We start from the raw sequence: 22,487 nt of genomic DNA on the forward strand, positions 1-22,487 counted from the left end.
TGGAGGAATGGATGAAAGGGGGAAGCAACCACAAAAAGTGAGTGTTGAAACAAATACATGCTATTGAGTCTACAGTTATTTTGCTGGAGCTGGCCTGTCCCACTTCCTGAGAAGTGTGAAGGACAGGCCAAGCCCTGCCCTGCACTGTTCTCTGAGCACTGAGGGAAAACAGCCAAGTCCCCTAAGGAGCTCAGAGAGGCCACCTGAACCACTTGTGGTTTCCAGGGGGTTCTTCCGGCACACAGGCGAAGGGAACCAACTGAAGGCCACAGGAGTGGGGCAGAGGATGGGAGAAGAGGGTAGCATAGGCAGAAAGAGCAGGAAAAGGGAGCAGCATAGCTCGTAATAAGAAACAGAAGTGTGGGGGCTGAAGAGATGGCTCAGAGGTTAAGAGCACTGGCTGATCTTCCAGAGGTCCTGAGTTCAATTCCCAGCACCTACATGGTGGCTCACAACCATCTGTAACTTCAGTTCCAGGGGACCCTATGCCCTCTTCTGGCTCCCATGGGCACTGCATGCACATGGTACACACACATATATACATACGTGCAAGCAAAACACTCATCCACACAAAAATAAAATAAATAACTCTAAAAAGGAAAAAGAAAGATGAAGTCTGGACCCCTCCGGGGGTGGTGTCCCTGAGTCCCACTACTCCCTTCCAATCACAGGCAGAGAGACAAACTCCTACTTTCTGGTTTCTCTTCCCTGACCCCCCCCCCAAGACCCCTTCCCACTGTTTCCTCAACAAATAGCCAGACTTGACAAGACCTTATTCTACGGCAATTGTTCATCACCATTCAAGGACAGAGAAGCCTAGTAAGGGGGTTAAAGTCACACAGTCAATCAATTGTAGAGCTGGGATTCAATCCTGGATCTCTGACCCAAGCCCTCTGGCCAAGGATGGAGACCCAGCCCTCTACCCAGCACGAAGTCCTTGGTCAGTGAACTGCTCCTTGTGTAGCTGCCGTGACAGGCCGTTCACCATCTGTCGATCGGCAGTGTTGGCTGGATGGGTCTGTATCCTTTCCTTCCACTCTACTCTTCAGCAAGCGCCTCGTCCGGAGCCTGGCTGATGATGGCACCAGCCTCTCCGAGGTGTTAGGGGCCAGCGCTCAGTGTTCACACTGTACCCTGTTTCCACCTTCCCTCAGATTCAGGAGTCAGTCCTTTCCCCTCCTTTGACTCCCCCTCCCGCCTCCTATGCTCTGGGCGGCTGCAGCCCTGGGGTGCAGGTAAGCCCTTCCACACCTGATGCCTCCTAATCAGGATGCCAGGGCCCACATGCCTCCCTGACCCCCTACGGGGCCTCATGAGCCTCCTGGCTAATTCCTTCCTCAATCAGAAGCTCTTGTGGCCTCTCTGCTGATTGCCCCTTTGTTCCCTGCAGGGCCGATTCCTCCCATTCCTCCGGAAGATGCCCAGACCCGGCTCTTCCAGGACTAGGATCCTGGCCATCCTGCTCACCAGGCGTGTCTTGCCGTGGGCCTCTAGGTGGGCAGGGCACAAACATACAGAACCACAAGGAGTGTATGGAGGCACACATGTACACATGCCTGCTCAAGAAACACACACACTCACATAATTCCAACAACACACACTCACTAAAGAGAAATATCAAGACATAGCAACAGCAATCTGATAATCTCTATGCTTGCTCCAGTAAAGGGCACACACACTCACTAAGAGACACACACACACTCCTGGAAACACGATTTCACACACCACCCAGAAACATGCACACGCACAGAGACACACAGAAATGAACACATAGACACACAAACATACTAAAACATACATACATACTAAAAAACACACACACATACATACACGTGCATATAAACATAAACACAGACAAACATACGCACATCCACAAGCACAGAAAAATATACATACATGCACAGATACACACAAATACTTAAATACAAACACACACACACACACACACACACACACACACACACACACTCCAGCAGGTGCTAAAACACAGCCAGGGCTTCCACCTCCCACCTCTCCCACTTCTCAGCCCAGTGGATGAATTGTTTGATGCTCAAGGCCCGGGGCCTGGGAGAGAACAGATAACACAGAAAATCTCATTCCCGAGCTTCTGTGTCTGGCTTCCACCCCCACCCAGCGAGCCAGGGCCCGCATTCAGATACCACCACTCCCCAGCCTCCAGAAGCAGTGGCTGCTGATCACCTGGCCCCTATCAGCCCCCAAAGCCACAGTGACATCCTGGAGAGGGAGGAGGGAAGGGTCCTGAGGCCAGCAGTGAGGGTGGGGGTGGCCCAACCCAGTGATCCTGCGGAGCCTGAGATGCCTTAGTGCTTCTCTACAGCTGGGGTTGGGCTTGCTTGGGAGGATAAATGATTCGTCCCAACTGGCTCACAGTTTCTGGCAGAAAGGGGTCCCTAGGAGCTGGTGGGTAGCTGGTTAGAGCGACAGGCTCAGTGTTCTGGGCCTGGCAAGTGTACTGAAGGCTTCAAGGTCTAGACTAGTCTCTGATTCAGTAGCCTTAAGCCAGTCTTCAGGGAGCAACAGGAGGAGGGACGGGGCTTTGGGGCATACCGCCTCAGCCCTTACCCTGCTGCCCCAAGACTGGTGTTCAGTTGTTATACACCTACGCCCATGCTCTCACAATGGTTCCTTCCCTGACTCCTCCCTCACTCCCAGAAACTGAAGAATTAACACTAAGCCCAGCTGGGGATCACTAAGAACCACACTCCACCCCCCCACCCCACCCCACTCCCTTGTAGACCATTGATCACTAATTAACTGACAACTGATGGCCATGATCAAATGAACATCACTCAGGAGACTGGTCCTGACCCTGCCCCCTTCCTAACTTCCTTTTCCATGGTCCAGGAGCTCTGCTAGGATACCTAGGTGACTCAGGACTCTCCAAGGGTCCTATGTGGAGCCCTTGAGATGACAGCGCGGTTGGCTCCAAGGCTCCGGGTAGAGTTAAAGGCCCAGGCACAGATCTGCTCCAACCTCAGACCTCTGCGGGAGGGTTACAGCCAAGCCCCTTCCCTGAACTGAGAGGGGTGGCCAGGGTGGCTTCTACCTGGAGCCCAGCTCTCTCCTGCCAACCCCCTGCTGCCCCACCTGCCTGTCCCTCCATCATCTGCATGGATTTATTTCGAGATAATTTCACTTTGTCCCTGGCTCCAGAAAGATAGATTAGCCAGCGAGGTGACGGAATCAACTCCGGACTCATAAATCTGCTGCCCCTCTGTGAAGCTCCCATGACACCCCACACTTGACTGGGGGATGGGGGTGATGAGGCTGTAGTCCATCTCTCTCTCTCTCCCTCTCTCTCTCTCTTTCTCTCTCTCTCTGGCACGTGTGCTGCAGGGGCAGCTGGAGAGCGGGGAAAGGACTCGGCTCCCCTGCACTAAAGCTCAGAGTGTGGTGGCCACCTCTGTCACTTGGCTGGCAGGGCACCCTTCTGCCCCTCCCCGGCCCCCAGCCGCAAAGACTGGGAGCCAACGGCTGAGTGGGTACTGGAACTGACACGGGGACAGTCCTCTAGATGGTCAGAGGGAGGGAGGCATTCATGCTGCACTAGAGTAAGGGATTTGTTTCAGGAGGAAACACATGCACGCAAGCCCAACCGCACGCACGCACGCACGCGCACATCCAGGCACGCAGGCGGCCATCTAACAAGCGAGCACACACAGAACAGTATCATGCTCACATTAACACCTGCTGGAGCCTCGCTGACAGGCTCAATCAGAGATGTGGAGCAGCATCGGGAAGAAGAAGAGAGAATGGGGGCCTCCAGCAGAGCTTGAAACGGTACACATGCTCTTCTGTGTGGCCTCGGGTCTCTGAACTGATCTTGCTCTCCTCTCTAGGATAAGTCACCCTTGGTGAAAGGATGGCTGGTAAGACTGAACGGGGTAACAAGGACAAAACCAGCTTCTAGAATCACCGTAACTAAACCAGCACTCCCCCACACTCATGCTCTCTCTGTGTTCTGTATCCCTTCAAGCTTGAGTCATCTCTTTTCCATCCCTGGTGATCTCCAGTCACAGCCCAAAGGGGTGCAGCCTGGAGCCCTTCAGGTTTGAGACCCCATGTCACTCACTTGCTGACTGCACCTCACAGTCCCAAACAAGACTATCCCAGACAAGGCCAGACAAGGCCAGCGCTTGGGGTCATGTGCAATGTGTTAGATGAGAGAATGGAGTCCATGGGCCCAGGACGGTGGAGCAGAGATCCTGAGGTGCTCAAGTCTTCACCCAGAGAGGCTGGATCTGGATCGTTCTAGACCAGGAGCTGCAGCTACCCAGAATGGAACCCCAGCTCATTCTTGGTGCAATAAGCCAGGGTCTTGCTTCCTCAAGACGATGGCACTCTCCAGTACTGCAGACTTGTGACCTTTCCCATAGAGCCTGCACTTGGCAGTGATGGGGAATGAAGAGTAGCATCTTCCCGAGTCCCCTGGTACCAGCAGCACCTCTATCCCACTCATTCCCTCCCAGTTCCACACACTTCAGACAGTAGCCTCTGCCCAGGCTCCACGCTCATATCCCACTCTCCCCTACCCCAGTCCACATCCACATACATTAACCCTTTCCTGGGATCCTTCATCCTGGAATCCCTTCCCCTTCATACCCCTGCTAGCCACCAAGAGGCAGAGCCTGGAAGAGGCTTCTCTGCCTGCCATTCCTTCATCACTCCTGCCCTAATTAGTATTCCAAAGAGAGCCCTCTCTGCAGGCCCCAGGATTTGTTTGCCAGTCGGCCAGTTCCCTGTCTCCCCAGTTCAGAGTGAGTAATTCCGTCCCTCCCAGGCCCATTTAAGGGAGTGAATAATTAGTTACATTCAATTAGGCCTCTTGCTGCTACAGTGGCTCCTGCCTGCCTCACTTGGGGGGACAGGCTAGCTAATGAGACGGCACACGCCTGACACAGGGGAGCGGGTGTTGAACACAGACGACCCCCTCAGCCCTCAGCAGGGTGCAGAGAGCTTGAAGGAAAGATAGGCCAGGAGATGCCAGGGATGATGGCAGGAGAGGAGTAAAGGAGATAGACAGAAAGAAAAGGGAAAATAGGGGAAAGAGAGAGAAAGAGAGGGAGAGAAAACATCCAGTAGGCTCCAGAGAGAGAGAGCACAGAGATTCAAAGTCTGGCAACATGGGGGTTCCCTAATGAGTCAGGAGCCTGCCCTGTGAGTGGAATCAGGAGCGACTAAAACCATGCTGTGGATGTATGTATTTACTGGCATGGAGAGACGTCTGGTGTAGCCCACTAAGCAAAGAAGGCTGCTTACAAAACAGTGCATATAATAATATCTCAAGTTTAGAAACTATTTGTGGCACAGAAAGCAATTCTGAAAGGGCCTTACCTTATGATTGGCAGGACGGTGGGAGGCTCACAGGTGGCCTTGTTTTCCTGGTCCTGTTTATTGCTTGGGTGGGGTGTGATGAAGGAGCATGACTTTTATAATTAACCAAAACAGTAACACTTGTTCCAAAGAGAACCTGGGCGGGGCGGAGGAGCTGGGGATGAAGGAGGTGGGCAGGAAGTGGGAAGGATGGAGCAGAGGGCCAGCCGGTCCCTGAAGGGAGTGGGAGGGAGGCCTGGGGTGAGGAGGAGGCAGGGAACTAGCTGAGTGCCAAGGCCCAGCAGGACACACCAGTCTGCAAGGAGAGAGAAAGAGAGAGTGTGGGAAGAAAAGTTGGACCCTAGCCCACTGCCCCGGGGCAAAATCCCTATTTCACCACACTAGTCTCAGAAAAGCCTCCTTCAAGAACTACCTCCCCACCCCTAACTGCAGCAAGATGCCCTCCTTTTTAAATTAAAACCACGTCTCCCCACCCCTGCAGATGGGTTTGTAATTTTCTATGCCCGACTGACTCCCAGAGGAGAGCAATCCTCCCAGGCACAGCCTCTAATAACTTCTGTGGCCCGAGGAACTCCCCGAAAGGCCGAGTCTTCAAGAGGGTACACCTCGCGAACGTCCACCTCAGAGTACATTGTGCCTGGGTAGGCTGCCCGAAAGCCTACAGCAGTGCTACAGCAGTGCTGTGGGCCCAGGTCGGAACGTACCAATAAAGCCTAAGACTCCAAGGTGGCGGAGGATGGAGGCAGCTTGCTCAGAACAATCTACCTGACCTGGCTCAGGTTCCCATCAGAACTTCGAACACACACACGTACACACGTACGCTCCAGACCAGAAGATTGTACACATTGAGATTCCTGGTCTTTCCATCGCAAACCCTTCATATCAGGAGGTCTTGGGCAATTGCCAAGACCTTTTAAATTATGGAATTAGCTGCATTTGCGTGTTGGGAAACAACACACAGGTCTCCCATTCCTCTTGAGCTGCACTAGAAAGAGCCGGTAGACTCTGCCCCAGGGAAGGGATCCTGGCCCCGGTGGCCTCCTTCTTTCTAGACTCCCATCTGCCCCAGGCAAGCACAGTCTTGACTGGAGTGAACTTAGATCCAGATCTCAGCTCTAATCGGAGGCCTTGTTTGATCTCGAAGCCCCATCCATGAAATGGGTACAGTAGGAGAGCACCCCTCCCACTGGGCAGTCAAGTTCTAACCAGCACTGGAAAGTTAGCAAGGCAGGAAGATAGGCTTCATCTCCAAAGCATGAGCCTGTGCAAGAGTGAGCTCAAAGCAGAGCCTTCATCTTCCAGGACCGCCAAGCAGCCACCGAGGACTTTAGGATATTACCTTGCCGCCACCTGCTGGCCATTGCCGGTCTCACAGCCATCCCTCCGCCTGCCAGTAAAGGAGTAGACCCTCAGCCGGTGAAGGGACTACAGTACAATATTCAGACTGGGCAGAACCCTCAGGGAGCTGGTCATTCATCAGGGATTCCTGACAGATGTCCATGTTGCAGAAAAACTCTGGGTATCACAGACAGCTCATGGCCAGGCTGCGTTAGAACCAGAGCTCCCTCTGGTAGCGATGCTAAAAGATACAAAAGTTACTTCCCTATGCTTGGCTCAGCAGACTTTCAGAAGAAACTCTCAGAAGCGGACCAGAGACAGAAGAGAGGCAGACAGGATGTCAGGGAGTTGAGGCAGGGTGCAAGCTGAACCCTAGAAAGCAACGACAGAAAGCAGCAGGGCAATGTGCTGGCTGTGGGCATGTGGGGCTCCATCATTCTAGGGAGTTGGGGAAGCAGTGTAGACACCCCTCGGCGACAGGATGCAGCTCAGCTGATGAGAATGAAGCCCTGGATTTAGTCCCTAGAACTGCATTGAACTGGGTGCGGTGTCACAGGCTTGTAACCCCAGCACTGGAAGGTCAGAAGTCCAAGGCCCATCCTCCACTATATGGTGAGTTTTAGACCGGCCTGGGCTACATAAGACCCTCTCTCAATTCAGCTGGACTGAGAGTATGTGCTCCTGGGCGCTAACCCTTCCAGCCAACCCCAGCCTGGCCTGCAGCCACAACAGGCAAATATTCGGGACAGGGGAAGCCCCAGGCATCGATCCCAAAGCTGACAGGAAACACACTGCCTACTCAGCAATGTGACCGCCAAGGGCAGCTGTTCTCAAAGCATGCTCTCTGACCTAGCAGCATCAGGACCACCTGGGGAACTTGCTAGAAATGCAAATTCTTGATCCTGGTCCCAGACCTGAGCCAGAAACAAGGGAGGCAGTGCCCAGCAATCTGTCGCTCAGCAAACCTCACAGTTGGTCACTGCGTTCCTTCAGCTCCAAGAACCTCTAACCTGGAGGAGAGTCTGGGAGCAAGCATCGCTAACAGTGCTTGCCATGAGGATGGGACCGCTGCCCTCTTCCAGACCAAGAGACTGAGAAGCCAAGGGGTGGCAGGTGACTCACCCAAGATCACTTGGATAACAGGTGGGAGATGGGTATTTTGCCTCTATCCAACACACACACATCCCAGACACCACACCACATATGCACCCTGCTGTGGAAACTAGTGTCACCAGTATTTGGGCTCTAAGCAGGGGAAGAGGATTATGCCCCTAAAGTTCCCCTCCCCCTCTGACAAACTCAGATTTGCTTTCTAAACCGAAGCTCCCACCTGGTGCCTCCAAATGGCCCTGGAAGCTCTTCTGGGAAGACTGCCAAAGCCAGGTGTCCTTCGCTTGGCTTTCAGCTGCACCGCCCACCCCCCAGTCCCCAACCTCCGTCAGGATCAGCCATTGCCCTCCCCACCCTCCAATCGGTGGGACCTCCAGGGCGGGGCGGGGCGGGATCCACAACAGTCTGAGACCCCTGGGCTGAACCTCATCGGGGAGTCTGTGCAGGAGTCTCTCTAAGCCACTTCCTTGGCATGGCTCCTCCTTGTCCCCCAGCCTTCCTCCCCTCCCCTCTGCTCCCACTCCATCTGCTGCTCCTCCTGGCTAGGCTCCCCCTCAGTTGGCACAGCAGGGAAAGGGAACAGGATGGTCTATTTTTATCCCGAGATGCTGTCGTGGGGCAGGAGAGGGCACCATCTGACTGGGAAGCATTGGCGAGGTCAGAAGGCAGCAGGGGACCCAGGATCTCCCTGAAAGCTGCTCTCCACCATGGCTAGGTTCTGGAAAGCAGAGAGACAGATCTTGGAGCAGCTTGGAACCAAGAGTGTCACTGAACACAACTGTCACCATTGGCACGCCACTCTTCCACGCCTGCAAAACGGGGAAGGACACAGACCCTGCGGCCCTGGAAGACGGCTTCTGTGAACCTGAAGCCTTGCGTGTCTGCACAAGGCAAGGCAAAATTTCCTGGAGGCACAGGAGTCTGGGGACACTCATACTTAAACTCAGAAAATACCCTAATTCTTCCAGCCTAACAGCAAATTCAAAATCCCATCACTCAGCATGCCTACCCTTAGGTCTCCTTTGTACGAGTCTTGATGATTTTTTTTTTTTAATTATGTAAGCGTTATATGAACCTACTGTTCTCTTGGAAAAAAAAATGAAGCATTATGGGAAATCCAACACTGCCGCCCCCACTCCAAACCATATCACTTTTTTAAAATTAGTTCATTTATATGATGTGTGCAAACAAGTGTTCTGCCTGTGTGGCATGCGGATCACATCTGTGCAGTGCCCATAGACGTCAGCAGAGGGTGTCGGATGCCTTGAAATTGGATGACTGTGAGCCACCATGTGGGTGCTGGAAACCGAACCAGGACCCTTTGCAGGAGCTGTTGTTCTTAACCTCTGACCCATCTTTCTAGACCATTCTAGGCCATCTTTTATGACCATTCTTTCGGGGATTTTTGATGCTTTATCTGGAGTGTTTGTTTTACCCCACGCAACTATTCACAGTATCACAGTTTTCCTTCCATATCTACCTATCTATCTATCTATCTATCTATCTATCTATCTATCTATCTGTTGTATTCAAATATAATCTGCAGCCTGCTTACACACTGTCATATAATGTATAAACATTGTTTGAAGGGGAAGTGGGGACCTTGGTTTTGGTTGTTGGGAGCTGCTCCTCTTTAATGTTTGTTTTCTGAGACAGTACCATGTAGTCAAGACTGACCTTGAGTCGCTATATAGCCAAGGCCGTCCTTGAACTCCTGCTCCTCCTGCCTCCTCCTCCTGAGTGTTGGGGTTCTGGGCATGGACCACCACATCCATCTTGGGCTATGTGTATAACCATGCACATACTTGCACACACACATGTACACATACCACAGAGCACACGTGGAGGTCAAATGACAACCCTCCGGATTTGGTTCTCTGGTTTTTCCATGTAGCCCCAGGGATCAAAATCAGGTAACCAGGCTTTGGCAGCACGCTCCTCTACCCACAAAAGCCATCTTATCTGCCTTGGTATGTGTCTTTTAAAGCAGTTTCTCTACCCATTGTTCCACTCTCTGTCTTTCATCCCACCTGCTAGTATTTCTGAGAGCCTGTTGTACAAATATATTACAGATTTATTTAGCCAGTCCCCCACTGATGGCAATCAGGTGTTTTCTAGCAGCCCAAGCCACAAGCCATGGACTCCCGCGTCCATGACTCCTCACAGTGAGAGCCACAGTGATACGCCTCTGGGCCCTGCATCGCTGCACCCTGCCGGTATTACAGTGGACCCCCGATGCCCACGCTTTCCTCCATCTTTAAAAGCAAGCCGAGAGATGAGATGACAGCAGCAGGCATGAGAGCCGGCTGCACTGGGCTGTGTCTTTGATCCTCGCCAGCCTCAGAGGTCAGCAGTCATCAGAGCCAGGTCCTTGCCTCGTGCCACCGCCTCCGCAGCGGCTCCAGACCAGCCGTCTCATGCCCACGTGGCCTGCCTCTCCTGCACTGAGATGCGACTCTCTTTGCCATCCTCCTGCGCGACAGGCTGACACCCATGCAATGTTTCCTGCACCGGAGGAGCAGTGTTGTGACCAGGATAATCCTCTATCTCTTCGGGAATTTGCCCTCCAACTTCAAGGGGTATGTCCTGGAGAACCAAAGTATGAGATCCAAGGTCAGCCCCTAGCCACAGAGCCATCCTGCCCCTGAGAAGTTAGGATCCCTCCTCCGAGTCCCTTCCACTGGGGTAGGGGTGGGGGTAAGGGGGCGGGGTAGCAAAGCTGATTTCTTCGGTGCCTCCTGCCCCCTGCTGGACACGTGAAATTTAGCAGGAAACTTCCAGAGCCAGAGCCAGCCAGCGGAAGGAGAAGCTGCCCTCTGCTTCCACCTACTGGCCCCTGAAGGGGGACTTGTCCACGTTCAAAGCCAGAGGAAAAGCACAGCCAGCGAGGAGGAGAAGTGAGTAGGTAGGAGGGAGGGATGAAGACTGATGCTGGGCTGCGGGGGGGTGAGAGGAGCCCACTTCTCACCCTACCGTCTCCAAGGACAGACCCTGAGCCTGTTTTCCTCGTGTGTGTGTGTGTGTGTGTGTGTGTGTGTGTGTGTGTGTATCTGTATGTGTGTGTTTGTATGTACGTGTGTGTGTGTGTGTGTGTGTGTGTGTGTGTGTGTGTGTGTGCGCATAGGTGGAGTGTGGCGTTGGGTGTGTGTGCACAGGGTAAGGGCCCGCACACACACACATCTGCACTATGGGAAGCCAGAGATCGACACCAGGTGTGCTCTATCGCTCTCAGCCCTCGCGCTCTGAGTCAGGGTTTCTCTTGGAACCTGGAGTGCCCCATGTCGGCTACACTGGCTGACTAGCAAGCTCCAAAAATCAGCGTGTCCACTCCCCCCCGCCAGCGCTGCTGTTACAGGCTTCTTTGTTTGTTTTATTTTGTTTTTCAGGAGTTTTGGATCCAAACTCAGGTTCCTGTGCCTGTGAGTCTCCGTCCACCTCCCTATGCCACGAGCCTCCCTCCCTCCCTGCCCACCACTCACTCTTTCCAGCTTCTCTCCCTCAGGGCTGGCTTACCCTATTATCCGTTGGTTTCTTGGCCACCTTTTCTAGAGAGAAAAAGAAGGGGTGGGGCGTTGGGGGGGCGGGTCAGGATCGGTCACTCAGTCCCTGGCTGCTTCTGCAGTGCAGGGTCCTCCCTCCCTTCCCCCACCCCAGCACTCACTGATATAGACAGACAACACAAAGATGGTGCCGAGGATGAGGGTGGCCATCACGATGGGAATGACCAGAAAGGCTCGCTCCCGGAACTGGAAACCTGGAGAGACAGGCTTGAGTGGACCCCACTTGTTGTATGCCCACAGGCAAGTGCTCCCAGCCCTTGCCCAAAGCAGCTGCATCCTCCAGAATTTGGGCCTCCTGATATCACAGCTTTTGAGCAGTAGCATTGTGGGTAATGTGGTCATTAGGGACCTTTTAAAGTGCTTGGTGGTATTTGCCAATCTTTATAACTTGGGAGACTCCATCTTGGGTCGGGGGGGATGATGTATGTTGGTATATGTACAGGCGGCATACATTCAGAGGCCAGAGGAGGGCGTGGGTGTCCTGCTCCATCATATTTCACCCTCTATGGAGACATAGTCTCTCCCTGAGCCTGGAGCTAGCCTGGCAGACAGCAAGCTGCCATCATTCTTCTCCGGCCCCCATAATACTGGGGCCACTGTCACCTGTGGCTGTGCCTAGCTCATGTTTGCACAACAAACACTCCTATCCTTTGAGTTGCCTCTCTAAGGGTTGATTCCAGTTGTGATGACTGGGGGATCCCTGTGAGCCAACTTCTGTGGTGGAGGGACGGCCTGCCCGCCTGCCTGCTTCTCACACTCCCTGCTCTCTGCCCTAGGCTTCAGCTGTTCAGCTCTCGTGCCTGCGCTGCCACGTCTCTGTGGAAGTGTGGAGGAGAGAGCCGAAGCATCTCTTGTGTCTTCATTGCTATTCTACGTGACAAACAATAAGACCAAAAGGCAGGTGGTCTCAGAGGCCAGAGGTGCAGCCACTTTCCCACAAAAATTAAGGGGACACACACACAAACCCTCAGTCATCGAGGCAGGTCCTCTTTGAGACAGGGTTTCATTAAGTGGCTCAGGCTAGTCTTGAACTTGGGGTTCTCATGCCTCAGCCTCCTGAGTGCTGGGACTGCAGGCCTGGACCACCACACCTGGCATAGGTCAGGAGGCAGAAACTAGTGGAGCAAACACTGGCCCGTAAGTGGCTACCTGCCTCTTAAATAAACTTGTACTGGAGCTAGGGCCAAGATTAGGAAGAAGTAAGGCAGGCAGGGCCATGCATCTGGCAAGGCCAGGTCCCGTTTTATTTTAAAATTTGCCATTTTGTTCATCACAGGTATTGTGTTTTTTTGCATTTGTTTTTTTTTCTATGATATCAAACGTTATCTTCTCTTGCTTACTGTCGCTTTGCGATATTTTTGTTAAATGTTACGTATGAGCTCACATGATTTTTCTCACTCCATTCCAGTCACAACTTTAAAAAAAAAAAAAAAAAGCCAATCTTGAGAAAAGAGACAGCGCTTTTAGTTTTCCTTTCCCTCTGTGACACTGGGAATCTAACCCAGGCCCTCACACCTGCTGGACAAGCGCTCCACCACTGATCCCCAGGCCCAGCTCTCTTCTTGGTTTTCTTTTTTGTTTTTTAAGGTAAGTTTTAAAATTTATGTCTGTTTTTATTTTATGTATGTCTGAGCGCGCCAAGGTGTATGTACGGGCGCCATGTGTGTGCCCAGTGCCAGCAGAGGTAGCGGATCCCCTGGAGCTAGGGTTGTGGACAGTTGTGAGCTGCCTGGTGTGGGTGCTGGGAACCGAACCCAGATCCTCAGCAAGAACAGCAAGCGCCACCCCTCCAGCCCTAGAAAAGGTTTTAAATTGTTATTTATTACTGTTGTGTGTGCGCACGCACACGTGCCACAGTGTACACGCTGAGGTGAGAGGACAAGTTTTAGGAGCTGGTTTTCTCCTTCCACCTTTACATGGCCTCTGGGGATGGAGCACGGCGAGCTTACCTCACTGAGCCGTCTCAGCAGCCCTCTCTCTACAGGGTCTCCCTAACCTGCCCAGGCTGGCCTTGAGCTTGCAAAGCCCTTGCCTCAGCTTTCTAAGTAGCCGTGCTGACAGGCCCACTTGCCAGACCTAGCTTTCTTAGCCCTCTCTTTCTTCACTCATTCTAACATCTAAATGGAGGCCCACAGGCGACAGCGAGGGGCAGCAGAGCCTCACTCACAGTTTCCAAACAGCAGAATGCCATGCCAGGTGCTACACCATGGGAGTGAGGGAGGAGCTGCCGCTCACTTCACGGTTGGAGAAACTGAGGCTCAGACAGGGGAGCTAAGGTACTACACCCCGAACTGCCTCCTGCTCTCACTCCTTACTCCAGTGTCCCTGGGTGGCTCGTCTCTCCCCTCAGTTCCCTGCCTCCCGAATACTTACTCGGTATTTGGACCCGGTCCTGGTCTCCCCTGGACTCACCACAGAACGCATCAGTTTGACTCGATCCTTCCCTCAGAACCATCAGCCCTTTGGCCTCACAGCTGCACAAAGATACATATCCACACGTGTATGTGTGTGCACACACACAAGCAGAGCAGAAGGAAGGAAGGGTGGGAAGAAGGGAAGGAAGGAAGGGAGGGTGGGAAGGAGGGAGGGAAGAAGGGAAGGAAGGAAGGAGAAAGGGAGGGAGGGAGAGAGGGAGGGAGGAAGGGAGGGGGAGAGAGGGAGGAAAAGAGAGCTAGAAACAGGGTCCCCAAACCATAAGACTTCCAAGCCCAGGAAGTCAGCCAGGAAGCAGCGAGTCCATGCTCACCTAGCCTGTGGCTTCTAGCACAGCAACCCCAGTGGTCGAGGAAGGAAGGGAACTCACAAGCGAAAAGAAAGGTTGCTGCCATATTGAAGGGGGGATAAGCAGGGGTCTGGATGATACGAGTTTTATGATATGGGCTAAAACAGAGAGGGCATTGTTTCAGAGGCAGAACCCTCAAGGCAGGAGGAGTGGGAGGGGATGAGTTTGGTCTAAGGTGGAGCTTCTCAACCTTGGCACCTGCAGGTATTTTGTGCTGGGAAATGTCCTAAGTTTCACAGAATACTTAACAGCACCTCAGCTTCCACCAGCTAAAGGCCAGAAACAGACCCCTGACCAATGATGGCATCTGGTGTGGCCAGTGTCCCCCAGAGAACAAAATGTGCCTGCTAAGAAGCTCTGGTTTAAGGGTCTTCTGGGAAGATTTCTCCGTGAAAGGGAGATCAGAAGGCATTGAAGGATGTGAAAGCTGGAGCTGTCTAAGAAGGACTCGTGTGACAGGAGGGAGGTCGGGTGGGTGACACCTGTGGTAGCGTGCTGGAGCGTGTCCTTGGCACCCAGCCAGATGCTCACAGAAGAGCTCTGCAGAGGAGTGGCCGGGCAGAGGCAGGACAGGAGTGGACATGGGAGATGTGGGATGGATGGTCCCCAGGAGAGTGGGCAGAGGGATGTGGCGAAGGTGATGAAGGAGAGGCTTCAGAGAAAGCGTGTGTGAGGAAAAGCTCTCAACACCTTCACAGACCTTCATCTGAAGCCTCCTGAGAGTAGGGGCATCCCAGTTCCCAATGAGAAGCTAAGGGTCCCACACGTACTGAGGCAGATTGGGGGGGTCCCCAAAGGAAGATCAGAAGGGCCCCCCAGAAGGTACAAAAGTCAAAACAGCAGCACATAGCGGCTAAGAGGGGAGTGTGGTGTGTGCACAGTGACCTCTCTGCACACAGGAACTTCTATGATTAGCTAATACCCACCAGCAGAGGATGCCCTGTGCCTGGCAGCAGCAGGCACTATTCCAAACACAGAAGGGAGGGGGAGCCTGCCATTCTCCACTTAAGAAGCTGCTAGCCTTTGGGGAAAGTGAGCAATAAACAAAGTGTAGATGGTCAGCCACAACGTGTATAAAATGTCACTGGGCAGGGGTGGGGCCGAGGGTGGGGGTGAGTGGCTGTGCCAACGTGTTTGTTCGCTTGTTTCTTAGAAGAATCTCTGGGAAGGGTCCTGAGGAAATATCCTGAGGGGAGGGGTTTGCTCATTTTAAAAAAGAAACATTAAATGTAAAAAATTAATGGAGCATGTGTTTAAGGGTTCTGCCAGGCAGGATCCTTTGAAGAATAAACAGTGCACTCAGGGTTCGAGTGCAGGGTGTGAGGGAGGAGGGGGAAACACAGCTGGAAGGCCCAGCCCCCTACCAAGGAATCTGGGCTTCCTCCCAAAGGTAGCAGAGAGCTGTGGTGGGCTTTAAATCATGAAGCGTGGTGATCCAAAAGAGGCTACGGAAGCTCAGAATGGCAATAGGGTGCAGGAGCTGCCAAGAGAGACACCAGAGGCAGGGGGCCTACGAGGAGATGAGTCCTTCACCACAATGATGAGGCCGAATTCAAGTGACCACTCTGGAGAGTAAGAAGGTGGATTCCCAAGACACTCGGACCAGAGGCACAGGCCTGACTGAAGCGGAGGTGAAGGCAAAGGTGGGCAGCTCACTATGTAACGGCCTGTCACTTGGGGCTCAGGCCTCGGCTAGGGCCCTATTCTGGATGTACGCCTTTACGTGTTGGTGAACCACTACATTCAGCCATGGAACTTGACCATCTGGGGGACCAAAGGACAGATCCAGGGGAAGATGGAGCCCAGCAGATATCGGAAAAGTGATTGGAGAAGAGAACCCAGACAAAAGCCCAATGAACGCAATTAAGAGTCAAGAGAGGCGGTGGAGATAGATAATTCCATCAGGGAAGCACTTTCCCTGTAAGCCTGAGGGCCTGAGTTCAATCTCTAGAACCTACATTAAAAAAAAAAAATCCAGGTTTGGTGGCATGTGGTTGTAACCCCTGTGCTGGAAGTCTCCGGCCAGGCAGCCTCATCTAATTGACAAGTTCCAGGCCAGTGAGAGACTGTCAACAACAACAAAAGATCGACAATACCTGAGGGCCAGCACACCAAGTTGATATCACACACACACACACACACACACACACACACACACACACACACACCACACACACACACACCACACACACACACACACACAGAAAGTAAACAGAAAAGGGGAGAAAGAGGTGTCACGATACCTCAAGAAGATATGGAGCTGGACAGACTCTACTAACTAAGCAAGGGCAGACGAGAAAAAAAGGCAGAAAGGGTTCCTTAGGCCAGCCACAGGGTCACATTCACAAATGAGTGAGGATGGCCATGGAGGAGCAGCAGGTGGCTAAGGACACTGAGACAGGACACCCCCCCCAGGACCATTGGCTTGGAAGAGGCAAACCTTATACCTTGTCCAAGGATGACACTCTTCGAAAAGCGATGACGCATTGGAGAAGAAGCCGACCGGGCAGGGCTTACACACAGTATCCGTAGTCTCTGTGGCTGGGAGCATGTGGAGGGTACGTCAGCGATCACAGCGGCCACAGTGTCTGCCTCCCAGGGGAGCCGGCAGACAAGCAGGGCAGGAAAGAGCACCTGCTTTCAGCTCCTGGCCCCACCTGGTGACAGCCCCACCACCACCAAGGCCGCGGCCCGGCAGGAGTACCCCCCCCTTCCCAGGAGGTTGCCCATAGCCAAGGCCAGAATTGAAAAGATCCCATTTCCTGTTAACTGGAGGGAAGAGGCCAACCCCAGTGGGAGCGAGGACCCCAGCTCTTCTCTCCCACCCACAGAGCTGTTTCCCAAGGCAGGCTACTTACCGATCTCCTCAACTCCAAAGCCAGGTCCACAGGGCGTGTGCTGTGCACAGGCCTCACAGTCCCAGTTGGTGCAGTGCTGACCTTCCTTACAGGTGCAAACGGTGTCTGTATCTGACGTGCCCTCCTTCTTAACCCGAAACCCTTGATCTGAGTAGAGATGGGAAGGAAGAATGGGAAAACCCGACGGACCGCACCGAGAGCCCTCCTCCTCCTGTCATCTGCTGTTTTCCTGAGACTCTCTTCCTAGTGCAGATGATGATCAATTAACTTCCTGGTGCAGATAATTCAACCCAGACTCCAACTCACCAGGACAGACCCCAGCTACTAAAACCTGAGGGATTTCAGCGGTAGGAACACCATCCCAGTTCCCAAATGGCCCTCCCCAAGCAGCTCCCACGCACTGAGTTCACAGTGTCTGTGCTGGTGACAGCGCAGCTCTCTGTTCCAGCTGGCTGAGAATTCGCCTGAGCTGCACGGGACGCATGTGGTCGCCTCAAGATCTGTGCAGTCGTTCTCCACTCTCGTCCCTGAAAAACAGGACGAAATGAGGCAGACCAGGCCAATCCCATGACTCAATTTGTGTCACAACCCTGTGAGCTGGGGGCTGGGGCACTGGAGCTTCAGAATGGGCCTTTCAGACCCGACATGAGGGGGCAAGATGGAAGAGACAGGACAGCCTGGGGCAGTCTGGCATCAAGGAAGAGGGGGGAAATGGGTCATTTCTGATTTGAGTTCACAGACTTGAGTTCACATATGGGGCCTGCATCTGTCAGCAAACCAAGAGGGGAGGGCTAACCTCTCACCTGGCTTACACAAATCGCAACAGCGGCCATCGGAAAGGTACTGTCTGTCACTGCATGTGATGCATTGTCCTAGGTGGACCTAAAAACAGAAGTGTGTAACCAGAAGGGATCTTTGACAGTCATGTTGGAAGTTAGGCAAGACACAGGCTGTAGCAGATGTGGAGATCCAAAGCAGAAAGGAGAGCCACCACAGAATGGGGCCTATTTGCTTTTTACTCTACGGCCACGGGGTTATAAAAAGCACCTAGACAGTCTTCCTGCCATCTCACGAAACAAAAATTAAGAACTCTCTAACCCGAATGGATCCACTTGGCTCCTCAGGGCTCCAAAGGCCCAGCAGGAAAGGGAGAACACCAGCACTTCCCCAGAGGCCCAAGACTGCTGGCTGAGCTGGCCTCAGTCCTTCTCATGGTTCCGGACCCCAGCTCCCTATCACCGAGTGCCAGAAGGACAAGAGGCTGACGCTGAGCAGCAGGGAGGCTGAGAGGCTTGCTCAGGGTCCCCAGGGGACAGAACTCAAAGCTCTCAACACATCCTGTTCTCCATTAACTGTGTCTCACTCTCCCGGCTTCTACAACATCCTGGTACCACCCATGCTACAAACTGCTTCTTGCTAATTTAAACACTCTTCTCTTAACTGTAAATCCTCTATGGTTGCCTCAAGAGAATAGCCAGTATCACTTCCTATAAATTAAAAGAAACCCTAAAAATACACCCAACAGATTCATGACAGGGTGATTAAGCCTCAACTCGTAGCTTTACTTGCTAAAAGCCTCCACTCTGCCTGCTCTTGATTTTAGTTTGAAAAGGGGCATTAACAAGTCATTGACAGGCATTAACTAGACAATCGTGGTGGCACACATCCTTAATCCCAGCACTCAGGAGGCAGAGACAGGCAAATCTGTTAGTTCGAGGCCAGCCTGATCTACACAGCAAGTTCCAAGACAGCCAAAGCTACGGAGAGAAACCCTGTCTCAAAAACAAACAAACAACAACAAAAAGCACTGATTATGATCAAGCTCCAGAGACTTACTCCTTGAAAAATACGGACAGGGCAACAAGATGACTGAGGCAGTCAAGGTTCTTGCGGCCAAGCCTGATGACCAATCTCCAGAACCCACATGGTAGAAGGAGGAGAAAAAAACAACAACAAAACCTCTCAAAAGTTGTTCTTTGATCTCTGTGTTTGTGTGTATATGTGTGCATGATAAATGTACACACACATAAACAAACAAACAAACAAATAAATAAATAATGTGATTTTAAAAATGAAAAAGAAAAGGATTGGTAGAGGCTGGAGAAATTGCTCAATGGTTAAGAGCATTGGCTGTTCTTCCAGAGGATCCAAGTTCAATTCTCAGCACCCAAGTGGCAGCTCACAATTGTCTATAACTCCAGATCCAGGGATCTGATACCTTCACACAGACATACATGCAGGCCAAACACCAATTCATATGAAATGAATATAAATAATATTAAAAGAAGAGGAGAAGGAGGAGGACGAAGATAAAGAGCAAGAACAAGACCAAAACCAAGAAGAAGAATGAAATTGTAGAGTAAAAGGTCTGAGCCCACTTCCAGGTTTGAAATCCTAGGAAAACCCACCAGTCCTTGAGCATGAAAATCCACCAATCTCTGAGCAACTTTAATCAGCTCACACAGATGAGGGTCTGCTGGGTGTCTGCGCTCTGGCAACTGTCTGGCTGTCCAGGATCCAGGAAATTGAGAGCTCTCATTTAGCCTGGCTCTCACTTACTGAAATGCATCTGTGCATCTGGGCACAGGGAGTTCCTGTGCCCAGCAGTGCGTCATTGCGGGACAGCACCTCCTCGGACTTCCCACCCTTCTCCTAGAGCACTGAACAGTCCTGGAAGGCATCTGTGAGCGGTTGAAAAAGACACCTTCCCTCTGGTGGCTTGTCAGCCCCAGTTTTCATTCCCCAAAGGGCTGGTCCTTCCTCCACAAAAGGTCTTAGGGCCATAGCTTGGAGACCCCTTGCCATGTGCGTGGTGGACTCAGAAGTCTGGCAGATAGAGATTCAGATCCATGTTGAGAGACTTTGGGCAAAACTCTTCCCCTTTCTGGGCCTCATTTTTGGTCACCTGTGTATCAGAGGAGTCAGGAGAAATCAAATGAAGGCCACACGCAGTCTCGCTCACAGGCCCATGCACAGGAAGACCTTAATAAAAAGCTCCTGCTATTTCTGTCAGGGCCAAGCCCCTACCTGGAGCCCAGATTGTGACTTTCAAGGTCAGACTTTGGTGGTCTAGACTACCCTTCATCGTGCCTCTGTTTCTTCCTCCATTCCTTCTGAAAGGCCCTCATGCACCTCTCTCCCGATCCACCCTCTTCCTGCATCCCGTCTCCCTAAAGGCTGTCGCTTAGATCAGTGCTTCTCAACCGTCCTAAAACTGCCACCCTTTACAGTTCCTCCTGTTGTGGAGACCCCCAACTATAAAATTTTTTCATCGCTACATAAATCTATGTTTTCTCATGCTCTTAGATGACTCCTGTGAAAGGGTTGTTTAACAACAACCCCCACCCCAAGAGGTTACAACCCACAGGTTGAGAACCACTGGTTTAGGGTGAAGATTAAAGTTTGTAAAGCACCCGCCTCCCTTGCTCTCCTCTCCTGCGGCTGACCTCTACAGTTACTCTTGCCAGGCCACGTGTTGGAGTCTACACTCCTTGGCTGGGGTTGCAGCTCTGTTGTCACAGTGACTTCCCAGCATGCCTGAAGCTCTAGGTTCCGTTCTAAGTGCCACATGAAATCGGGCATGGTGGTGCATGCCTTTAGTCCCAGCACTAGAAGGTTGGAGGCAGGAGGATTAGAAAGTCAAGGACAGGAGAGATGGCTCAGCTATTATTAAGGTGCTTGCCACATAAACGTGTGGGCCGGAGTTTGGATCTCCAGAAACACATGTAAATAGGTCTTTGTAGTGAGCGCCCCTGCAATCCCAGCCTCGGAAAGCAGAGACAGGGGCTCCCCAGAGCAAGCTGTATAACGAAACGTGCCATGTGGGGAGCTCTGGGTTTCGTTGAGACCCTGCCTTGATTAGCATGGTGGGAGAGTGTCCAGGAATGACTCATGGTATCAACTTCAGGCCACCACGTGCAAGCGCACACGTGTACCCACACAAATGCGTACATGTATGCAAACCATGCATGCACACACACAAAAAAAAACAGGAAAAAAAAAAAAAGAGGCAGATTAAGAGTCATCCTCAACTACATTGTGAGTTTGAGGCCAGCCTGGGCTAGGTGAGAGCTGATGATTGACAGGGCAGTAACTGTCCCAGCTGCAGAAAGCCAGGTCCGTAACAGGACACCTGCCCGCATAGGCGATTCAAAGCCGGCTGAAATACCCAAGTCCCTGTCACCAACCAAAAATAATCTACAGTGCTTGAAAGCAAGGGAAGCCCAGCCAGGGGAGTGCGATGGGATCCAGGTAGCCAGGGGATTCCCAGCCTCCAGAATGAGGAACTGCAGAAATACATTTAAACCAAAAGTGAATCAAGGGCCGGCGTCTGAAAACCCCCGAGATGTGCTTGGTTGGGTCTGAGCCCTTGTGGTGTCTGGAGAAATCTAGTCTGGTCCCTTCACCCTTTCTTGGGTTCCATGGCTATTTGTCACCTCCAGGTGTCTCCTGTGCTATCTTAAGTTCAAGCGGCAGAGGCACAAACTTGGGGATTTCTCCTAGATTGGCTTGGCTGTGACAGGGGTACGGTGGGTATCAAATTACCTCTCGTCAAAAAAAAACAAAAAACAAAAAACAAAAAACCAACCCAGGACCTCTTACCCACAAGATGCCCTGGACGAACGTGGCCCCAAGCAGCAAGAAGGTACCCAGTGGTAGCAAACGGCTGTCCACAATGGGAGAGTGACAGGAAACAGGCCCGACCCGCCCCTTCCCCTAGTCAGGCTACTTTCCTGTCTACTAACCCTTCCCAGTCTCTGTGGCCAGCTCCTGAGCCCAAACTTGAATCGGATAAAGCTGTCCAGGCACCGTGTAGGGATATTTTCCCTAAGCTCCCTCTGTGGACTACGAGGGAGAACAGAACCCCCGCCTCTCGGAAGGAGAAGGAGGCAGCCCACCTCAATTTTAGTCAAGACCAGTGCCCATCCCACTCACCCCTTCCCGCCTTCCCCAGATCAGCTGGGAAGATCTCATCCCCGAAGTCTTTCCATCTCCCACTCTCAAATCCCTAACCCTCTCGGGATCAGGACAGAAGCCACTCACCAATGTCAGCAAGCAGCTCCAGAGCGCGCACTGCTGAGGCAAAGGCACCATTGCGGGGCGAGGTCTGAGCGGCTAGATCGCAGGGCTTCGAGGGAGGCCTCAGTAACTCCGAAGTCCCTGCCAGAAGCCCCGCCCAGGAAAGGGGCGGGATGTCCGGGTACCAATCACGGAGGGCCTTTGGCTAGTTGCTGAGCAGGGATTTCCCCAGGACCTTCCCTGGAGTCTGATTTACCCCAAAATTTTAAGGGACAGGCACGAAGGTGGCGGGAGAATGCATGGTCCAACGGGAGGTCTTTCTCTACATCTCCAGGACCCCAAAAACATATAGCAGAGCTAAGGACCTTCTTCCTGTTTGCAAGGGAGCGGAGGGGAGGATTCCTGTTGGGGCTGGGGAGCGCCACAGGGCACTCATGCTTCCTGCAATACCCCCGGGAATCTTTG

General features: G+C 52.5%; 1 protein-coding gene across 2 annotated transcripts; it reads right to left on the reverse strand.

The window, feature by feature from the left end:
- Nucleotides 1-9,865: 9,865 nt before the first annotated feature.
- On the reverse strand, nt 9,866-22,136 carry Cd40 (CD40 molecule). Of its 2 annotated transcripts, none has more exons than XM_055596294.1 (9): nt 22,047-22,136; nt 17,807-17,885; nt 17,405-17,530; nt 17,004-17,150; nt 16,593-16,686; nt 13,776-13,837; nt 11,465-11,557; nt 11,317-11,348; nt 9,866-10,389 (listed from the first exon to the last, which is right to left on the reverse strand). In XM_055596294.1, the coding sequence occupies exons 1-9, from the start codon at nt 22,095-22,097 to the stop codon at nt 10,219-10,221; spliced, it is 855 nt and encodes a 284-aa protein (XP_055452269.1). In that variant the 5' UTR covers nt 22,098-22,136; the 3' UTR covers nt 9,866-10,218. The 2 variants fall into 2 exon arrangements, with proteins under 2 accessions (XP_055452269.1, XP_055452268.1); XM_055596293.1 differs by having other exon boundaries at nt 13,737-13,837.
- Nucleotides 22,137-22,487: the final 351 nt, after the last annotated feature.

Source organism: Psammomys obesus, unplaced genomic scaffold (genome assembly GCF_907164565.1).
Source record: "Psammomys obesus unplaced genomic scaffold, mPsaObe1.curated_primary_1811, whole genome shotgun sequence".
Taxonomy (NCBI): domain Eukaryota; kingdom Metazoa; phylum Chordata; class Mammalia; order Rodentia; family Muridae; genus Psammomys; species Psammomys obesus.

Excerpts from the sequence above, each read along its gene's own strand:
- Cd40 (XM_055596293.1), bottom strand. The coding sequence starts at position 22,097 with ATGGTGCCTTTGCCTCAGCAGTGCGCGCTCTGGAGCTGCTTGCTGACA. Across the intron at positions 17,151-17,404 it reads GCACAGACACTGTGAACTCA|ATCAAGGGTTTCGGGTTAAG; the intron begins GTGCGTGGGAGC and ends ATCTCTACTCAG. Across the intron at positions 10,390-11,316 it reads AGAAACCAACGGATAATAGG|GACATACCCCTTGAAGTTGG; the intron begins GTAAGCCAGCCC and ends TTGGTTCTCCAG.